The sequence below is a fragment of the Strix uralensis genome, chromosome 23 (genome assembly GCF_047716275.1).
Source record: "Strix uralensis isolate ZFMK-TIS-50842 chromosome 23, bStrUra1, whole genome shotgun sequence".
NCBI lineage: Eukaryota > Metazoa > Chordata > Aves > Strigiformes > Strigidae > Strix > Strix uralensis.
In genome coordinates, this window is record NC_133994.1 from 4,759,651 (window position 1) to 4,775,390 (window position 15,740).

The following is a 15,740-nucleotide window of genomic DNA, read 5'->3' on the forward strand; positions in this document are numbered from 1 at the left end:
CTGGTGTCATCTCTGTAACTGTTCTTCGTGATGAGAAGGTAATAGTGGCACGACCAGAAATTACTTTTCTAAGGTGCTCCTCTGCTTTAGCAACAAGATGATTTATCCTTTTCTTGCAAATAGATGGTTCGTTAAACACACAACTTCTAGGTTTTGAAGTAGAACAGACATCACCCAAATCCTCCTGTACTACAGAACCTTGGTTCACTCCTAGAGCCAGGGATCATCTTGTACAATTAGACTCAAGTTTTGGGAAAAAGACAAAAAGGGAAAAAAGGATTTTGCAGTGACCAAATCAGCATCAACAGTACTGATAAGTAGTGTAACAGTACTGATAGTATTCGTAGCTGAGGGGTGAAGTCACAAAGCTCTAACCAACCTGGGGAAAGAGCGTGGACAAGCACCCTCCAGCCATTATAACCCTTTGCTCTTTACTCCCCTCAATCCAGAGCTGTGTCCCACTCCTGCTTCCTTCACGCAGTCCACTCCTCCAACTCAACATTTTCATTGCAGGCTTGTATTTTTAATCCACTCAGCCTAAAAACTTCCAACTCCACTTCCAACCACCACAAGTCCTTCTCATCTTTCCAGCCTGGTTTCCTTCCAGCTCTTGTTATTTAACAAGCTCTGCTCTTTGCAGACCTAGCTTTTCTTACTTCCCCCTCCCCAGGCTCCATTCCCATAGTCCATAATAGGCAGTCAGCACCCCCACACACACACATACAGCTCCTTCTGTCTTCATATACTTAAAATCTCTCCATGATCTTCAAAGACTCCCAAGAGTTACTGGAAACGAGCACACAGCTCGGCTCCCTCCCCTTTGTTCTGACATCAACCACATGTCCACATCTGGACTCCTTTCCTCGCCTGCCCAGATCAATCAGTTACATTTGAGGCACAGTTATAAACTACAGAAAAGGAGATATCCCAGATGGGAAGCCTTGTGCAACCCAAGTAACAGACACTGTCACTCAATCCACTGTGCATAGAGCTGTGGTCCAGCACCACTCGTGACACCAGGGGTCTTGGCTGCTTCCAGTCCTGGGAGATGGCCAAGGAAGTTTGAATCTCTTCTGAGAAAAGTTCAGGCCCAGGTTGGAGTCATATGGCAACTCACAAAGCAATACTCAACTGTCAGCCTGCCCAGGCCTCAGCTGTTTTCCTCATAATGACTTGGATTTTCTCTATTTGGGCAAGTCCTGGGATGGCACCAGTTCTCCCGAACATTAGTCCCACCTACCTTACAGCCTGGCCTCATCTGGAGAAAGGGCAATTTGTAATGTCGATTACATATCATTTGTAATCTCACATAGCTGAGAGCCACAGTCCATAAGGTCGATTGAACCCAAGGGAAACAAGACCCACATACTCGATTCTCAGAGGCTTTTCACAGTCCATAGCAACAGGCCAGTGAAAATGAACTACAGTAACACATACTGGTGAACAGGCTGCTCAGACTGATGAAAGGGTTACATTTCTATACATGTAAAAAAGATAGGAAGAGGAACATATCTACAAATAGGTAGAAAAGATTTGTCTTCCTGTACATGCCTTTAAGGTAGACACAGAAGAGACCTGAAGGAAGATCTTGCAGCAGTTTCTCATCCAAGTTCTCCAAGGTGCTGAGACCTATCACAACATGCTTGAACAACATCTTGGTAGAGAATAAAACTTTATTTTGTAAAAGTCAGAGAAAATGTTTAAAAAACAAGTGAGGAGCTGTAAATGAGGTAAAACACTATCTCCAAACAGCAAACAAAACCCCATCCCCTCCCCAGCTCTGACATAACACTTCCAAAGCAAGAACAGACGGCAGCCCGTGCTTCGGCAGAGGACATCTGGAGTTCGGAGCACGTGCCTTGTCTTGCTGCTGGCGAGGGCTGTCCTTGCTGGAGGCTGGAGTGCTACACCTAGACTTCCCCGAGCACCAAGGGAGTCTGCAGAGCTCAGGTCTCCCCAGGAGGTAATAAATATGCTGCCACCACAAACCCTGATGATGACGACCCCTAACCACTGAGGAGGAGGAATAAACCATCAAGAGGAACCATCCATCACCACCACCAAACAGGCATGTTTGCATGCTACTGTCCACATTGAAGTGAAGAACAGGAGCCAGTCTGGAGCCCCCTGGAAGACCTCACACACTAGGACTGAAATCCATGCCCAGGATAGTCCTATTCAGCAGCTGCTAAAGTTTTCCTAACACCATGGTATTTGTTCACCCCAGAACTCACAACACATTCACCTTGTCAGACAGAAAAGCAAAACCCCAAACGATTTTAAGATTTATAGTGGTGGGAGAGGGAAGGAAGGAGGAAAACCAGGAAGTTGCGAGTACAGCCAAACGGTATCTTCCAGAGGATCCTGAGAAAGTTCAAGACCAAAGCAGCTGGTATCCAAACACCGAGGAGGAGTGGGACCTTTCCGTCTGCTCAGCCACTCCAGCCATGCTTTTTCCCAGGCTTTAGCTCCCTCTGTGGGACTCTGGGATGATCCTGCACCTGCTCAAAATGAAGCACAGTTAAAATCCAGGGCTGCCCCATCTTCCTGCAGCCCGTGCGCACAGGTTTGCCCTGAGCCAGGACGAGCTTGCTGCAGCTCGAACCTCAGGAACATCACCTTGCAGGAGCTGAAAGCAGACATGATAGACCCATTCCTAAAGTACAGCCAGGTACCCCAACCTCAGCCACCTTCAGAAACATCCGAGTTAAAATCCTCCAGCCCACACCTGACAGGAAAGAGTTCAGAGTCACCTTCACAGCCCACTGAGGCTGCAGGGAGAAGGGCACCCCAGCACCACCCCTGCTTTTGTACTTCATGCCAGAGACTGAGGGGGACCTGCCAGGAGCAGCCAAGCATTTCTGCACTCCACCTCCCCTATTATCCCATCTCTGTTTATATTTAGGCTGCAGAAACTACAGACACTTCTAAGAGGTTCTCTGTTGGCTGTTTTTCTTTCCCTGTTCTTGCCAACATGAAGATGCCGGAGACTTTCCACTTGTATCAGCACAGGTGCTATTGCCAACAGCTGCCCTTTACAAACCAGCATGTTTCCCTGAACCCCTGGGAGCTGGAAATGTAATTCTGTCAAGCTGCACATTCCTCAAAAAACATTTCTCAGAACTCTGTTATGGAAAAAGGCAAACTGAGAACAGGGAATCTGTTTTGATTACTTTTGGGTGGGGTTTTTTTGGGGGGTGGGGTGGGTTTTTTTGTGTTTGTGGTGTTTTGTTTTGTTTTCCCTTAAGCCAAGTTGGTGACAATTTTACTTCCTCTCTTCAGGGTTGGCTCCAAACAAACTGAACACAGCACAATTCTAAGTCTCATAAAATTTAAGATTTACTATCCTGCCTTTCTGCAAGAAGTTTTTAACATAGCTTCTCTTTCCAAGCCACATGGGATTAACATGAGGCTGAGCTACCAAGGTTGCTACTTAACTTTCAGAACTTTAAAAAAAGCCTTTTGAAAGGAAGAAAAACCTCTTGAAATCATTTATGCGAGATAAGATGCTTGCATCTACCCTTCAAAGACTCTAAGGATACTAAAGAGCTGAGCCCCTCTGCAGCCCCACGAAATAGGCTAATGAGCTCTTGAGGACTCCACTTTCCCATGTTTACACAGACTGTGTACAAGGGGGCTTAAATATATTAATATAATAATAAAGTTAATGCCAAGTCTTCAATTCAGGAAATAATGGGACCCGCCTCTGCCTATAGTCCCACAAGATCACTGTATCATTTAACTGTTCTGCATGCTGTTAAAGTGATGAAAATTAAACTAATAAGAGCAGCTTTTGAACAGCTGGGTGCCTAGAGCAGTGGGAGCCTGACAGCTGCCCTCTCTCCCCAGGCAATTCATGAGGCTCCTGTTCTTTTGCAAAAACTTGTTATACAAATTAAAAAGAATTGTGAATTGATTAAAAAAAATCCTTTGTTTTTTTTCGGGCTTTGTGGTCTGGGAGGACAAGAAACAGATGTACAGGAGGTTTACTCAGAGACATACCATACCCAGAACACAGTGTGCTTCGCAGGATGCTCAGCCCCTGCTGTGCCCCACGACCCCAGGCAGACTCGCGACCTTTCGGACTCAGCCCTTTTCACTGAGGGTGACCTGCAGGTTAGCGTAACTGCACAAGCACACAGGGTTTCATACTCTTTCTGAAGAGACTGCAGTTCCCAGCACACCACGGTTTACCCTTACTGAAGCAGTCAGGACAGCTGCTCTAGGTTTTTACCTCCTCCAGCTGCACTCTTGTTACTAAAGAGAGTGCTACCAATACCTGCTTCATAGACAGAAACCCACGCAGCACCCCAACCCCGAGTGCTCTTAAATGGATTCAGTCTTGACACCCCTGCATGTTCTGCAACTATCACCCATGAGGTCAAGCACAAGGAAGCAAGATGCTCACACAACCAGACCCAAGCAAGGGCATCAGTGTCCAGTCTTGTACCTGAAATGATGAAGAGCTTCTGTCAAGGTTTTGCTCCTACAGATTTTCTGTGTAAGCTTGGATGAACCACTTACCCTCTGGGGGTTTTTTATGATCGTCAGCAGGGATTGCATTACCTCATGAGGAACACTTGGGGCACTAAATACATCTGAACTGTGCAGTACTGAGAAATGTATGTGTGCATGGCATTTTACATCATGAGGAGCCACTAATTCCTTTTCTTGAGTTTTCACTGGTGTCCCGTCCTTGCTGGCCAGACAGCACTGCAGTTATTTCCTCATTTTACAGGCTTGAGTAACAGACACTACCCCAGCTCAGAGGGAAGGGGAGTGGATCAGTTCTGTAAATGGTTTCACCCCACAGGAGCATGATGGGGAGCTGCTGTAGACTCAGACAGGGAACCCCCCCCGAGGCAGCAGAAACCTACCTCTCTGTCAGCTGCTTACTGATAGCTGTTCCCCACCCCTCACATCATGAAGCTGCACACAGGCAGGGCAGGAGGAAAGACTCACACTAGATCTTTACCAAGAAAGAAGAAATCAACACTGAGATGTAGACAGTCCAGGCTCAGGTGCTGGAAAGTAGGGGTTTTGTCCGCTCAGGGCCTGGCACATCCTTGTCCTTGTGGGGTTCTGGGCGCTGCCAGCAGCTGTTTGATCTTTGCAAAGGCCAATCCAACTCATCGTAGTGGCAACAGCAAATGGAGGAAAACAGCCGAGTCCGCACCACTCGCGTACAGAGGACAAACATAATGCAGTTGGCACCTCCTTGGAACGTGTTACCAATTCCCTGAAAAAGCAAAAAAGGAATTAACCAGTGCTGCTGCTACAGACACCCCCCAGAGAAGAGCAAACATCGTGTCAGACCAGCTATAGTACTGCCCAGCTGACAGTCAGCAACTTCCACCTAAATGAGACAAACAGATTCAGAAAAATCAACCCTGCACCCAAAATCAGACCAGACAGCTGTTGTGGGTTGTCGTTTTTACAGCCTGTTCTAGGGCAGGAGCAGGCTGAGCCCTGCTGAGGGACAGACACCCAGCAGTTCTGGTCTGAGCCTGCTTTTCCTACAAGCAGCCAGCGCTGCCCAACACTCCTGTTGCAGTTATTCTCTGTAGCCACTAGATGCTGCTGAAATAGCTGTTGCTGAGCATCCTAGACCTGCCTGCCAGCAGAGAGCTGATGTTCTCGCAATGTGCTGCATCCTGCCACAAAAGTGGTATTAAGAGCACCAAAGCTTTATCTCCCTCCCAGATCCTCCTTCTAATGCGTTTCCTGACAAATACTTACATGCAGGACAACCAGGACTGAATTTTGCACTGCAGGGGAGTTACAGAGGGTCAGAATGAATCGTACAGTGCTCCACACGCGGAGGATGATAAAGATGACAGGGATGAGAATCAGCTTCTTATCTGCTATGGAAGTCCGGGGCTGAAATGCAGGTGCTCTTGAGAGAATGGGGCGATACTCTGAGAGCGCTGCGTGCTTCCATGGAGGGTGGGAGGGAGACAAAAACATGAACAAAAAGCTACACACATTGGACATTGAGCTCTAGGGATTCTTTCTAAAGCAAACTAGATTTTTGCATCTTGCAGGAAGTTAACAGGGACACTGTTACGAGCACCAGTCTTCAGCCACATTCTGCCTTTGCTAACACAAACATTCCTGCTGAAGCCAAAGGGTGGCAAATAAAGGATATCCGGCCCTTATCAGAGTCCCATTAAAGCTTTATATTAACCAACATCAACTACATAGTTGCCAAGAAACCAGGTCATAACAATGTAAAAAAAAAAAAATGCAGTGCTCCACAAAATAGTTTTACTGGGCCACTGTTGTTGGCTTTACCACTTCGAAAATGCACGGCTAAGGGTCTGGCCTTGGGAAGGCCTCTTGGGAGTTATATATATATATATGCATATGGGGAGAACTCTGGCTCATCCTTCTCAAGCTATTCAAACTTCTGGCCTTCACCACGGCCACAGCCAGCAAGTTCCACAAGGAATTTATGCCCATGTGAACCAGTCCTTCAGTATGTTTGTCTAGAACCTGTTGCCTGATTTCTGACCATATACTGTCAGCAATGGGCTTCCATGGATTTGGACAGGCCAGCAAACCTCTGTATCAGCAACATGTAGAAAAAAATATCAGGGTTCTGTGCCCTGGATCAGGGTGGTTGGATGTGTAAGGCCCATGAGACATCCTAGGGTAGAGTCTCCTGGATGCACTCAGATTCCTGGATGGGCGAGAGCAGGTCAACACAGCCCAGAGGAGCTGCTGGGACACATGATGATGAACACCAGGATGTTAATGTGGGTGAAGAGATTAAATCTCAGGATAGCTGGCCTGCGGAAAACTATTCCTCCTACCATCAGGTCTACAGAGCACACAGAGCTTTGATGCACAGTATTCTCCTTCACTCCAGTACTCCCAGTCCTGACACCTACAGAACAAAGCTGTAGGACAGCACTGCACAGTGGCCTGTCAAACCCCACTGAGGCCTTTCAGTGCAGCTTCCCATCCACTCCCACGCAGTATTTTCCATCTGGAAAGCCCCTAGTAGATGTCCTGTGTGTGTCCCCCACAAGAGCTACTTCCATAATTTCTCCTGCCTCTTAGGCTGTGCAGGAGCCACTACTGCAAAACCCACTTCAGCCATCAGTACAGCCCAAACCCACCCCTGGTTGCCTATTGCTCTTCCTTGGAAATGGGAGACCTCCTGCCAGTAAAAAGGCTTCGTAAGCAGGCTACCAGGCTTGGCAAAACCCCTAATGATGCAAAGAGAGATGCTCCAGCCCACAAGGCCCTATGTGCTGCTGCTCCAGCCCTCAGACCCCCATTAAGAGAAGAGAGTGACAACTGCCTGTCCTCAGCTTTGCTCCTTGTGAGAGGGTCAGGGCTGGGAGTGGGGAAGGGACAGCAGATGCCCAGGAATCCCTGGCAGAACAGGAGGTGAGAGCCTGGCCGAGGGGTCAGGTTTCTGGGCAGTCACACTGCTATCTTTGACAGCTGCTGGAACACAGCGTCCTGGCTGATTTATGTCAGGTGATGCTGACAGGCACTCACAAACCCTTTCCAACTCCCCTTTCCTGGGTCCCTTAGGACTGCTTAAGACTACGTTGTTCTTCCAACTCGTCTGCAGAATCCTGCCCTAACCAGATTTGTGTTTATCCCCAACTACAACTGCCATAACTACACCACAGCAAGCAGGTTTGCAGTGGCAGCACTTCCCAGAAGGATATCTATCCAGGTGTAGGGATTTTTTTCCCCTAATACAAATTAGAGAAAAAAGGAATCCCTGGATGTAGTTCCTTCTGCCACTCTCAATCTACATTTCTGTATTATGCAAATGTTTTCCTAGATGCCTGGATTCTGTGTGTTCACAAGGAACAGCAGCAAATTAGCCTCTGAGTTCTGAAACCCTCCTAGGACAGGGTGTCTTCCTGTATTGTGTAAGCATATGGTGCCTAATGTTATATAGCACCCAGACTCCCAAATGGGGCTTTGTGCTGCTAGTACAAAACAGGTATTCATAAACGCAAACTATCATTAGAGATCCTAAAATGACTGAGGTTAGGTAAGTCCAGATGCCAATCTCAGGCTTGGCACAAGTGGAACTGTGGAAGGCTGATTAAAGCTGAATTTTGTCCTTCACATCCTGTTTTAATTCTTACTTCACATTTTACTTTAATCTTCACATTTCACTCATGTAAATCCCACAGCCCTCGTAAGTTTTCAAAAGGCTTTTGCATTCTTCGTGTGCTAAGTCCCCATGTAATGATGCTGCAGGTGGCTCAGCCAGGTGTACTGCTTCTGCCAGTGCGTTTTAGTGGTATCTGAAGCAATTCCTGCCTGTGTAGCTGCTAAATATGCAGCAAAATCTTCAGAGCATGGGAAGATATAACCAGATAGCAAGTCTGTAACCTAAGCTGAAAGCAGCAAAATACTCACCGCTCTATTAATGTGCTTCTTGATGAGGATGTAGAGCACCGGCAAAATCACATAGGCCAGTATCTCCCAAACTTTCCCCGTTAACAGCATCCACAAGACCCGATCCTCTGCATCCAAGTTGACCCAACACCAGCCCACAGAAACATTGGAGGCATCATAGCCAATCTTCTTCAGAGCAACAGCCGCCACCGTAATGCCAAGGGGGACTCCCCAGCTGAGGAAAGAACACGAAGAACAAGGTTAAGGAAAGAACATACTCAGTTTAGTCCCTCCACACCTCAGGGAAAACGGGTGACAGACCAAGGGATTCTCCATCAGACAGGATGCCAACATCTGGGCCGAAGGGAAGCGACTGACAAACAGGTATTTGACAACATATGAGTGTGGACAGCAAATCCACTTCCTGGGGACCCGCTCTAGGAACTTGGATCCCCAGTCCTGAAGGCCAGATGCATAATGATGTGCTACGCTCCAAGCTGGAACCTGGCCTGCACAGCAAGCAGGTGAACAGGAGACATCCCACCTACGCCCCTTCTCCCCTGGATACAGGTGAGATCAAGGACTTGACAAGACCAAAGCATCATACAATGTGACTATCCCGTAGGACCCAGCCATTCGAGAGCGAGCAGGCAGATTCAGAGCTTTCAGTACATGAGCAACCAAATCCCACATACTGATTCTTAAGTGACACTTAGCACATAAGGAACCAGCACACAAAGAAATCCACAATTTTATTCCATTAGTGGGTTTTTTTGTTTGCTTTGTTTTTAAATGGAATTACAGTCAATATTTTGGAAGCAAAAGGATAATTTCTGAAGGACAAAGGGCAAGTTTCTTCCCCAAAAAAAAGCACTGGCAGTAACAGCAAAAAGCTAAGAAAGCAAAGAGGAGCCACATTCTCATAATTTGGAGCTGTCTTTTGACTTTGGCTTCTCTCTTGACAGCAGAAGCATATATAGGGAAGCATTTAGAAGAAAAATAACTGTGGTGACACACATGAATTAAGTCACACAGCAGCTTGGGCTGCCCACAAAAAACCATGAGGAAGAACTGAAAAATTCCATGAGCCCAAATGTAAAAATACTCCTCCCCTTCCTGGGTGCTGTTGATACCCAGGATTTCATAGGCCTGCCCTAACCTGTGATGTACATACAACTCATTAATGACTCCACAACTGAAATACTGCCCTGCATTCAACTGAATGCATCACCTGCCCTTCCCACAGTCATCCTCAGAGAAAGGTTCTGTGGAGCCTTAAGAGGGACAAGGGACACTTCAATAAATGACAGAAATGCTTCATAGAGTGCTCAGATGGAGCTCCAGCATAACCCTCCTGGTCTCTCCAGACACAAAGAAAACAAAGCCATTACTGTATGGCGCTCATTACCTTCCCGGTTCACGCTCATCCTTCACTGACAGCCTGGAGCAGCTGCAGAGAGCATGAAAAGGATCTTCCTCCTAAAATCCGTTTCACATGCATCAGACTATGTAGGCAACCAGCAGTTGCCTAGACCAGATTATCTGAAATTCCACAGCCCAACTGAAAAATCAGGGATAATCCCATGATATTAGATTTCAAAAATACCCCATTTCCTACTCAAATAATGTCTGGGTTCACCTACTCACAAAACAAATGTAAATATAATGCTGTAAGAAATTCAGAGTCAACCTTTTAGCATGCTTAGAACATTTTGTTTCAATGTTCAGAACAGCGAGTGCTAATCCAAGCCTGGGTTGTTATTTAAGGACAGTTCTACTGCAGGAAGCCCTCCCCATGCTATTATCAGAGCAGGCTTTCTAAAAACATCCCAAACATCGCCACCACCATGGAATTTTCTACACAACTCAAGACTCATTTCATTAAAAATGGTGACTTGCCTCAAAACTACGATTACAGATGCAAAGACACTCAAATTTCAGTACACTTGGAAGAGCTAACCACTGAGGCAAAGAATTCAAGAGAACTGGCACTTCCTTAAAGAAAACATATTAAGGCACACAAGCACAAATGAGTCCAGCACCAAGAAAAAGGAAATGTATTAATAAACTGATTTGCCTAAATCATGATCTCCACAGTGACCTGAAAGTGAGAGTTATATGGAAAGATAAAACCAGGTCAAATTACAATGCATGGATATAAAAGAGAACAGTGTTAAGTACGTACAGACTCAGTAAGAGAGGTCACAGTAGGAAAAACTGGACTATCAGACGAAGGATTTTAAAAAAATCTTCAAGTATCTAACTAGTGAAAGGAAGAAGGTGGAAAAAAACCTGTCACACATCAGGCATTTTCAGGTATCAGATGGCTGTTACAACACCAAGGAGTAAGGATTACAAACTCGAAGTTAGAAAGAATCTAGAAAGTCATCGGACATTTCAGTGAACTTCTCAGCTTCATTTTAGAAAACTGGAAAGGAGAACTGAGACTAGTGATTTGCTTATTCTTAAGAACCCCTAAATGACAGATTCTGAAGGACTGGAAAACATCAATGCCTTATACTCATCTAGAATAATGGAGGAACGTAAGAATCAGAATATTATACACCCAAAGCATACATAAAGACTGGAAAAAGAAGGATCCAAAATAACACAAAGAGGTGGAAATTTTACTCTAAGCCCCAAAGACCGTGCAATTGTGTAGGCTGGGGCTCTCAAAAGCACTCTTGGATCTAAATGAAATTAGTGTGGGAGAGAAGGGAAAGAAGATTACTCCTTGCATCTCTGTAAAAGGCTGGCAATCCCATCTCTAAGACAGATACAACAGTATTTATTCCCCTAATATAGCCCCCGGCAATCAATTAATAAAAAAACCACACAACCCAGCTTATCTTTCCACATCAACACCCAAGCTGCATTTAGACAAGGTAAGACAAGGACCCTTAAACTATAGCAGCGTACAGCTCCAGTCGTACTGGTTTTCTTGTCCTCGGTATGCCTGGGTCAGATTGCTTAATACCACATTTTGATTTACACTGCACAGCTGCCTGCCTTCCCCCCTGACTCTTACAAGCAGGGAAGATTTGCAGTCACCTGTCCGCACAGGTTAGACAACAAGCCATCCCACCAGCAAACCTGCAGGCAAATCCTTCTGGGGACAGGAATTTTTACTCTGTAAAGAGAAAAAAAAATCAATATTCTGGATATACCAGCCAATTTCAGGAAAGAGCTTTGAGCATACATTGTAGGCAGAACTCCAGACCAAATCTGCTCCAATTTAATTTTTGCTCCCCTGCTTCAAGCATCAAACACTTTGCAGCACCCAAGTGCCTGGTAGAAGCAGGGACTCCTCCAGAGAAGCATGCAAGAAGTTAAAAGCTAAGGCACCAGCAGTTAAGTAGCTGGCACCCTGGTTGGCCTGGCCTACAAGCGTTTTATAAACAACATGATAAAGCCACAGCGAATTTCAAGAGATCCCTGCGCCAGCTCTGAGCCCAGCTCTGAAATCCAGCAGTGGCACTGTCAGAGTCACGCCGAGGCAGTCCAGGAGGACTCCCACAGTAGTGCATGAAAGGATCCCCGAGTACTCCATGGACATGCATGCATATATACATACATATGCATGGTTATAAATGTATATATAAGCACACACACACATCTATTTTATGTACACACACACACACATATACATATAAAAAAGTGTATATGTGCTTCTAACCATCTGCGCAGCCTGATCATGAAATGCAAATACTTCAGAGGTTGACAGCAAGTGCTGTATCAAAAGCAAAGCAAGAAACAATCCCAAAGTGGGTTCTGGTCCATTCCTCACCCTGAGTCTGGATCAACTACTCTCACAGCAAAGATGACATGACCCAACTAAATGATACTCGATATTGAGGAATTCAGAACAAGCGAGGTAGCCTGGAAATTTACACTCTGGATGCCAGAACTTACACCTTACAACTGCATAAATATTTTCAAAGCCAACTGTAAGCTTGTTTTCAAAGGTCACCTGAGCTCACCAAGTTTAAAACCAAAACAAGAGCCTGTAGCTCTCTAGTCTAGCAGTAGAATAGGTGGATGTGTTACCACATGAATCAAAAAGCAACAAACCTGTTTGACGGGTTTGATCCAGTATGACATCCTAATTTCCCTAAAAAGAAAATTTCAGGCACTGACTTCCAACACATATTTAGTCAGCTCCACTCAGCTAAAGAACAGTTTCTGCTTATACTCAACATTAACAAAGTATTCATCTTTACAAACACTTGCCCTTTATTGAGTAGCTGCTTGTGAGGAGTAGGAAACACGCACAACAAAACTCCATCCTGCCTTGAATCCCTTCCAGAAGGGTCTCGGAATGACTCTTCACACAACAGTCGCCGCATGACTGCATGAAGCGAGGAGGGGGGGCAGAAATCCCAGGTTCTTGCCTAGACAAAAACACTGGAAACTTACCTTTCAATCCTTAAAACATCATCTGCCCTTTGCTACCTTTCCTTTTGCCCTAGACAGGTCTCTCTCACCTACCTCCTGCAATAAAGTACGTACTACCATCTTTTTGTATCAGTTGCAGCAGTTCTTATCTGCGTGGTACTAAAAAAGATTTCGAGGCTAACAGCACCCTAGATAGCCAGCAGGACTCTGAAGCACTTAAAAGTGCGAGCGGGGCCATCTCCAAGCATTATGTCCGGAATTTGATTTGATGATTGAGTTCTCAGGTAAGGATAAAAGTGCAGGGAAGGAAAGAAGGAAGATGTGTCACAAGGGGATGGGCAGAGAACAGGTTCTCACTTGTTTTCTCTGGCTTTTCACACAGATCATAAAGCAGGATGAAGCTTTAAACACTGGCTCTGCACAGAATGGGAGTCATTTATGAAGCAGAAGCCAGCAATAGCTCTTCCATGCAAGCTATCTATATTGCCCTTCAGACAGAGCAAGCGGAGCTGATCAATACCAAGAACAGAAGATGGCATTTTATTTTTACAGCAAAGACCTGAAAATAAACCTAGCAAATTCACCCAGAGGAAGTTCAGTTTGAACACTCCCTTCCTCTCTGTCTCAGGGTTAGAGCAATCTTTCAGGATTTTTACAGTTCTGAGAGTGCACAGATTACAGCCAACATTATTTCAGTCAATCTATCCGGTTCTTTCCGCACTTTGCAGCTGATGAGACTGAGAAGCATTAAATCAGATGAAGCAAAGTACAGACAAAAACCACACAAGCGATTAGCAGACAGGAAAAATCACAATTAGGCCAGATTTGCATCAACTTTTTGATGTAGCCTGATATAGGCAGCATGCCCATAAAGAAGTTGGACTCCTTTTTTCTGTTCCTTCAGCAGCACGTGGCTCTACTGGCACTCTGTCCTCTCCGTAATTCTTACAGTGCAATTCTATTCACTTGAAATAAAATAAGAAACCCTGCTGTCTCACTGCATCTTCTTTCAACTTCACCAACAGATGCACGTCCAGTCACCTCGGGCTTCCTCACATGCAGTCCTCGCTGTCGAGCACTAATTAGAACAGGTAGGGCAGGAATTGAAGGTCCTCCCTGATTCACACCTTGCCTTAATGTCTTTCTCTGGCCCATCTTTACCTGGACTCAACTCCAACTCAATCATCTCCCAAATGATGCTGTTTGAAAATAAAAGGCAACAAATATTTGACTGAGAAACCAAAGAAAATTCAGTACTTGCCTGATGGCTTTTTTTTTTTTTTTTTTAAAAAAATCCAGATCATTCCTCTTATGATTTATTGCAAAAGCTTGGCAGCACAGAGGACTAAAGGATCACTGTTTTGCTCAGCGTGGAGGTAGCACATGATTCCACAAGCTCTAATTGCGTAATGAAAGCTTTTACTAAACATGATGTGGAAAATCAGCTCGCTAAGTAGCAGAAACTGAGACAAAGCCACACTGTGGTACGTTCCGTCTTGCTTTCAATCAAACATACCAAAACAACCCTCAAGTGCTTTTCTAGCAGCCTCCTCTCTTGTAGACTACATTCTCCTCTGAGAATTGAATTACAGCAACCTGCCTGGGGAGAGGGGAAGGATCTCCGGCCAGGCTGACCGGGAAGTCAGGGACCCGTGGAAACAGATCCCAAACACAGGAGTTTTGTCAAGCAGCAGACAGGTATCGCAAACACAAGTTTCACGTTATTTCTAGAATGTCAGAGCAGGCTGCGGAGGGAAAGCAGAAGCCAGGATTTGCAGAATCTCTTGCCAGAGATTTTTCTAGGTGACCTTAAGCAAAAAATTTTTAACTTTTCCACGTCTCCATTTCTTCACTTGGGAAGGCTGGAGGGGGGGGGGAGAAATAAGCAGGGCTGTTTAGTTAAAAGACAGCAAAATCCCTGTTTAAAAGGGGACTCGAGAAGGGCACGCTATCCTTAAGGAAAGAGCAGGTGACTCGAGCAACCATCCAAGCGCTTCATCGCAGAGCAGAGCGTGCGGTGGCTCCTGGCCCCGGGGGGGGGGGGTGCCTATGGGGTCCACACCTCGTGCCCTCGCAGGACCAGTCGACAGCACCCACCTCACGGCGTGGAAGCAGCAGAGCAAGCCCGTGCCTGTGGGCGAGCCCCTCACGATGGTGATATAGAGGTAAAGGGCAATGGCCATGGTCCAGAAGAAGGAGCTGGTGTTGGCGAAGGTGGACATGGCCCCCTGAAGCACGCAGTCCCAGGAGGTCCTGTCGAAGTCCTGCAGCACCCCGTAGAAGTAGGAGAGGGCTGAGAGGAGGTCGGCCAGCGACAGGTAGAGCAGGAGCTGGCGAGGCCGCGTCCGCAGCTCCGGCCACAGGGCGTGGGTGCAGACCAGGAGGCTGGAGCCCAGGAAGGAGAGTCCACAGGAGACCAGCACGACCACCCGCTCCGAGGTGTGCAGCTCTGTGGGGGGCAGCGGCGCGGGCATGGCCGAGAGCGAGGCAGGGCACAGCGACACGGCCCCGCGCCCAGCCACAGCCGGGCAGAACAGCGAAAATAAAGAAAAAAAATTAAAAGAAAAGAAAAAAAAAAGCTGGGCGGGGAGGCAAACGCCCCGCTGGGCTCTGGGCGAGCACAGACAAGGAAGGGGCGAGCGAGGCAAGGACAGGAGCGCGGCGGGAGCGGGAGCCCGCCCCGGCCCGGCCCCGCCCGTCGTGGGGGCGGCGGCCCGGCCCCCCCCGCCCCCCCCCCCCCCCCCCCCCGGCTGGCGGCTCCGCCACCGGCCCCGGGACGCTGCCCCGAGGGAAATCCCCGCGGCTGGCGGGGAGGTGGGACCGCTTCGGAAAACCTGCGGTGCCGCCCCCCGCCTAGAAACAAACCTTTTTTTTTTTTTTTTTTTTAAAACCAAAAAACCCGCCGTGACTGCGTGGTGCAGTGTGACAGAAGGAACCGGCTCAGAAATCAAATGCTTTTTTTTTTTTTT

General features: G+C 46.8%; 1 protein-coding gene across 8 annotated transcripts in view; it reads right to left on the minus strand.

Annotated features, from left to right (window-relative positions):
- Positions 1–1,655: 1,655 nt before the first annotated feature.
- Positions 1,656–15,740, minus strand: part of GPR157 (G protein-coupled receptor 157) — a 30,405-nt gene continuing 16,320 nt past the window's right edge. For 2 of the 8 annotated variants that reach the window (XM_074892798.1, XM_074892799.1), the window contains 5 exons: positions 14,869–15,220; positions 8,398–8,611; positions 5,740–5,934; positions 4,976–5,239; positions 1,656–2,501 (listed from right to left, as the gene is read on the minus strand). In XM_074892798.1, the coding sequence (XP_074748899.1) occupies positions 5,018–5,239; positions 5,740–5,934; positions 8,398–8,611; positions 14,869–15,220 (983 nt within the window). In that variant the 3' untranslated portion in view covers positions 1,656–2,501; positions 4,976–5,017. Of the gene's footprint in view, positions 2,502–4,962; positions 5,240–5,739; positions 5,978–8,397; positions 8,612–14,868 lie in introns of those variants that run through there. The other 6 variants (XR_012632030.1, XM_074892801.1, XM_074892800.1 and 3 more) reach the window with 6 other exon arrangements.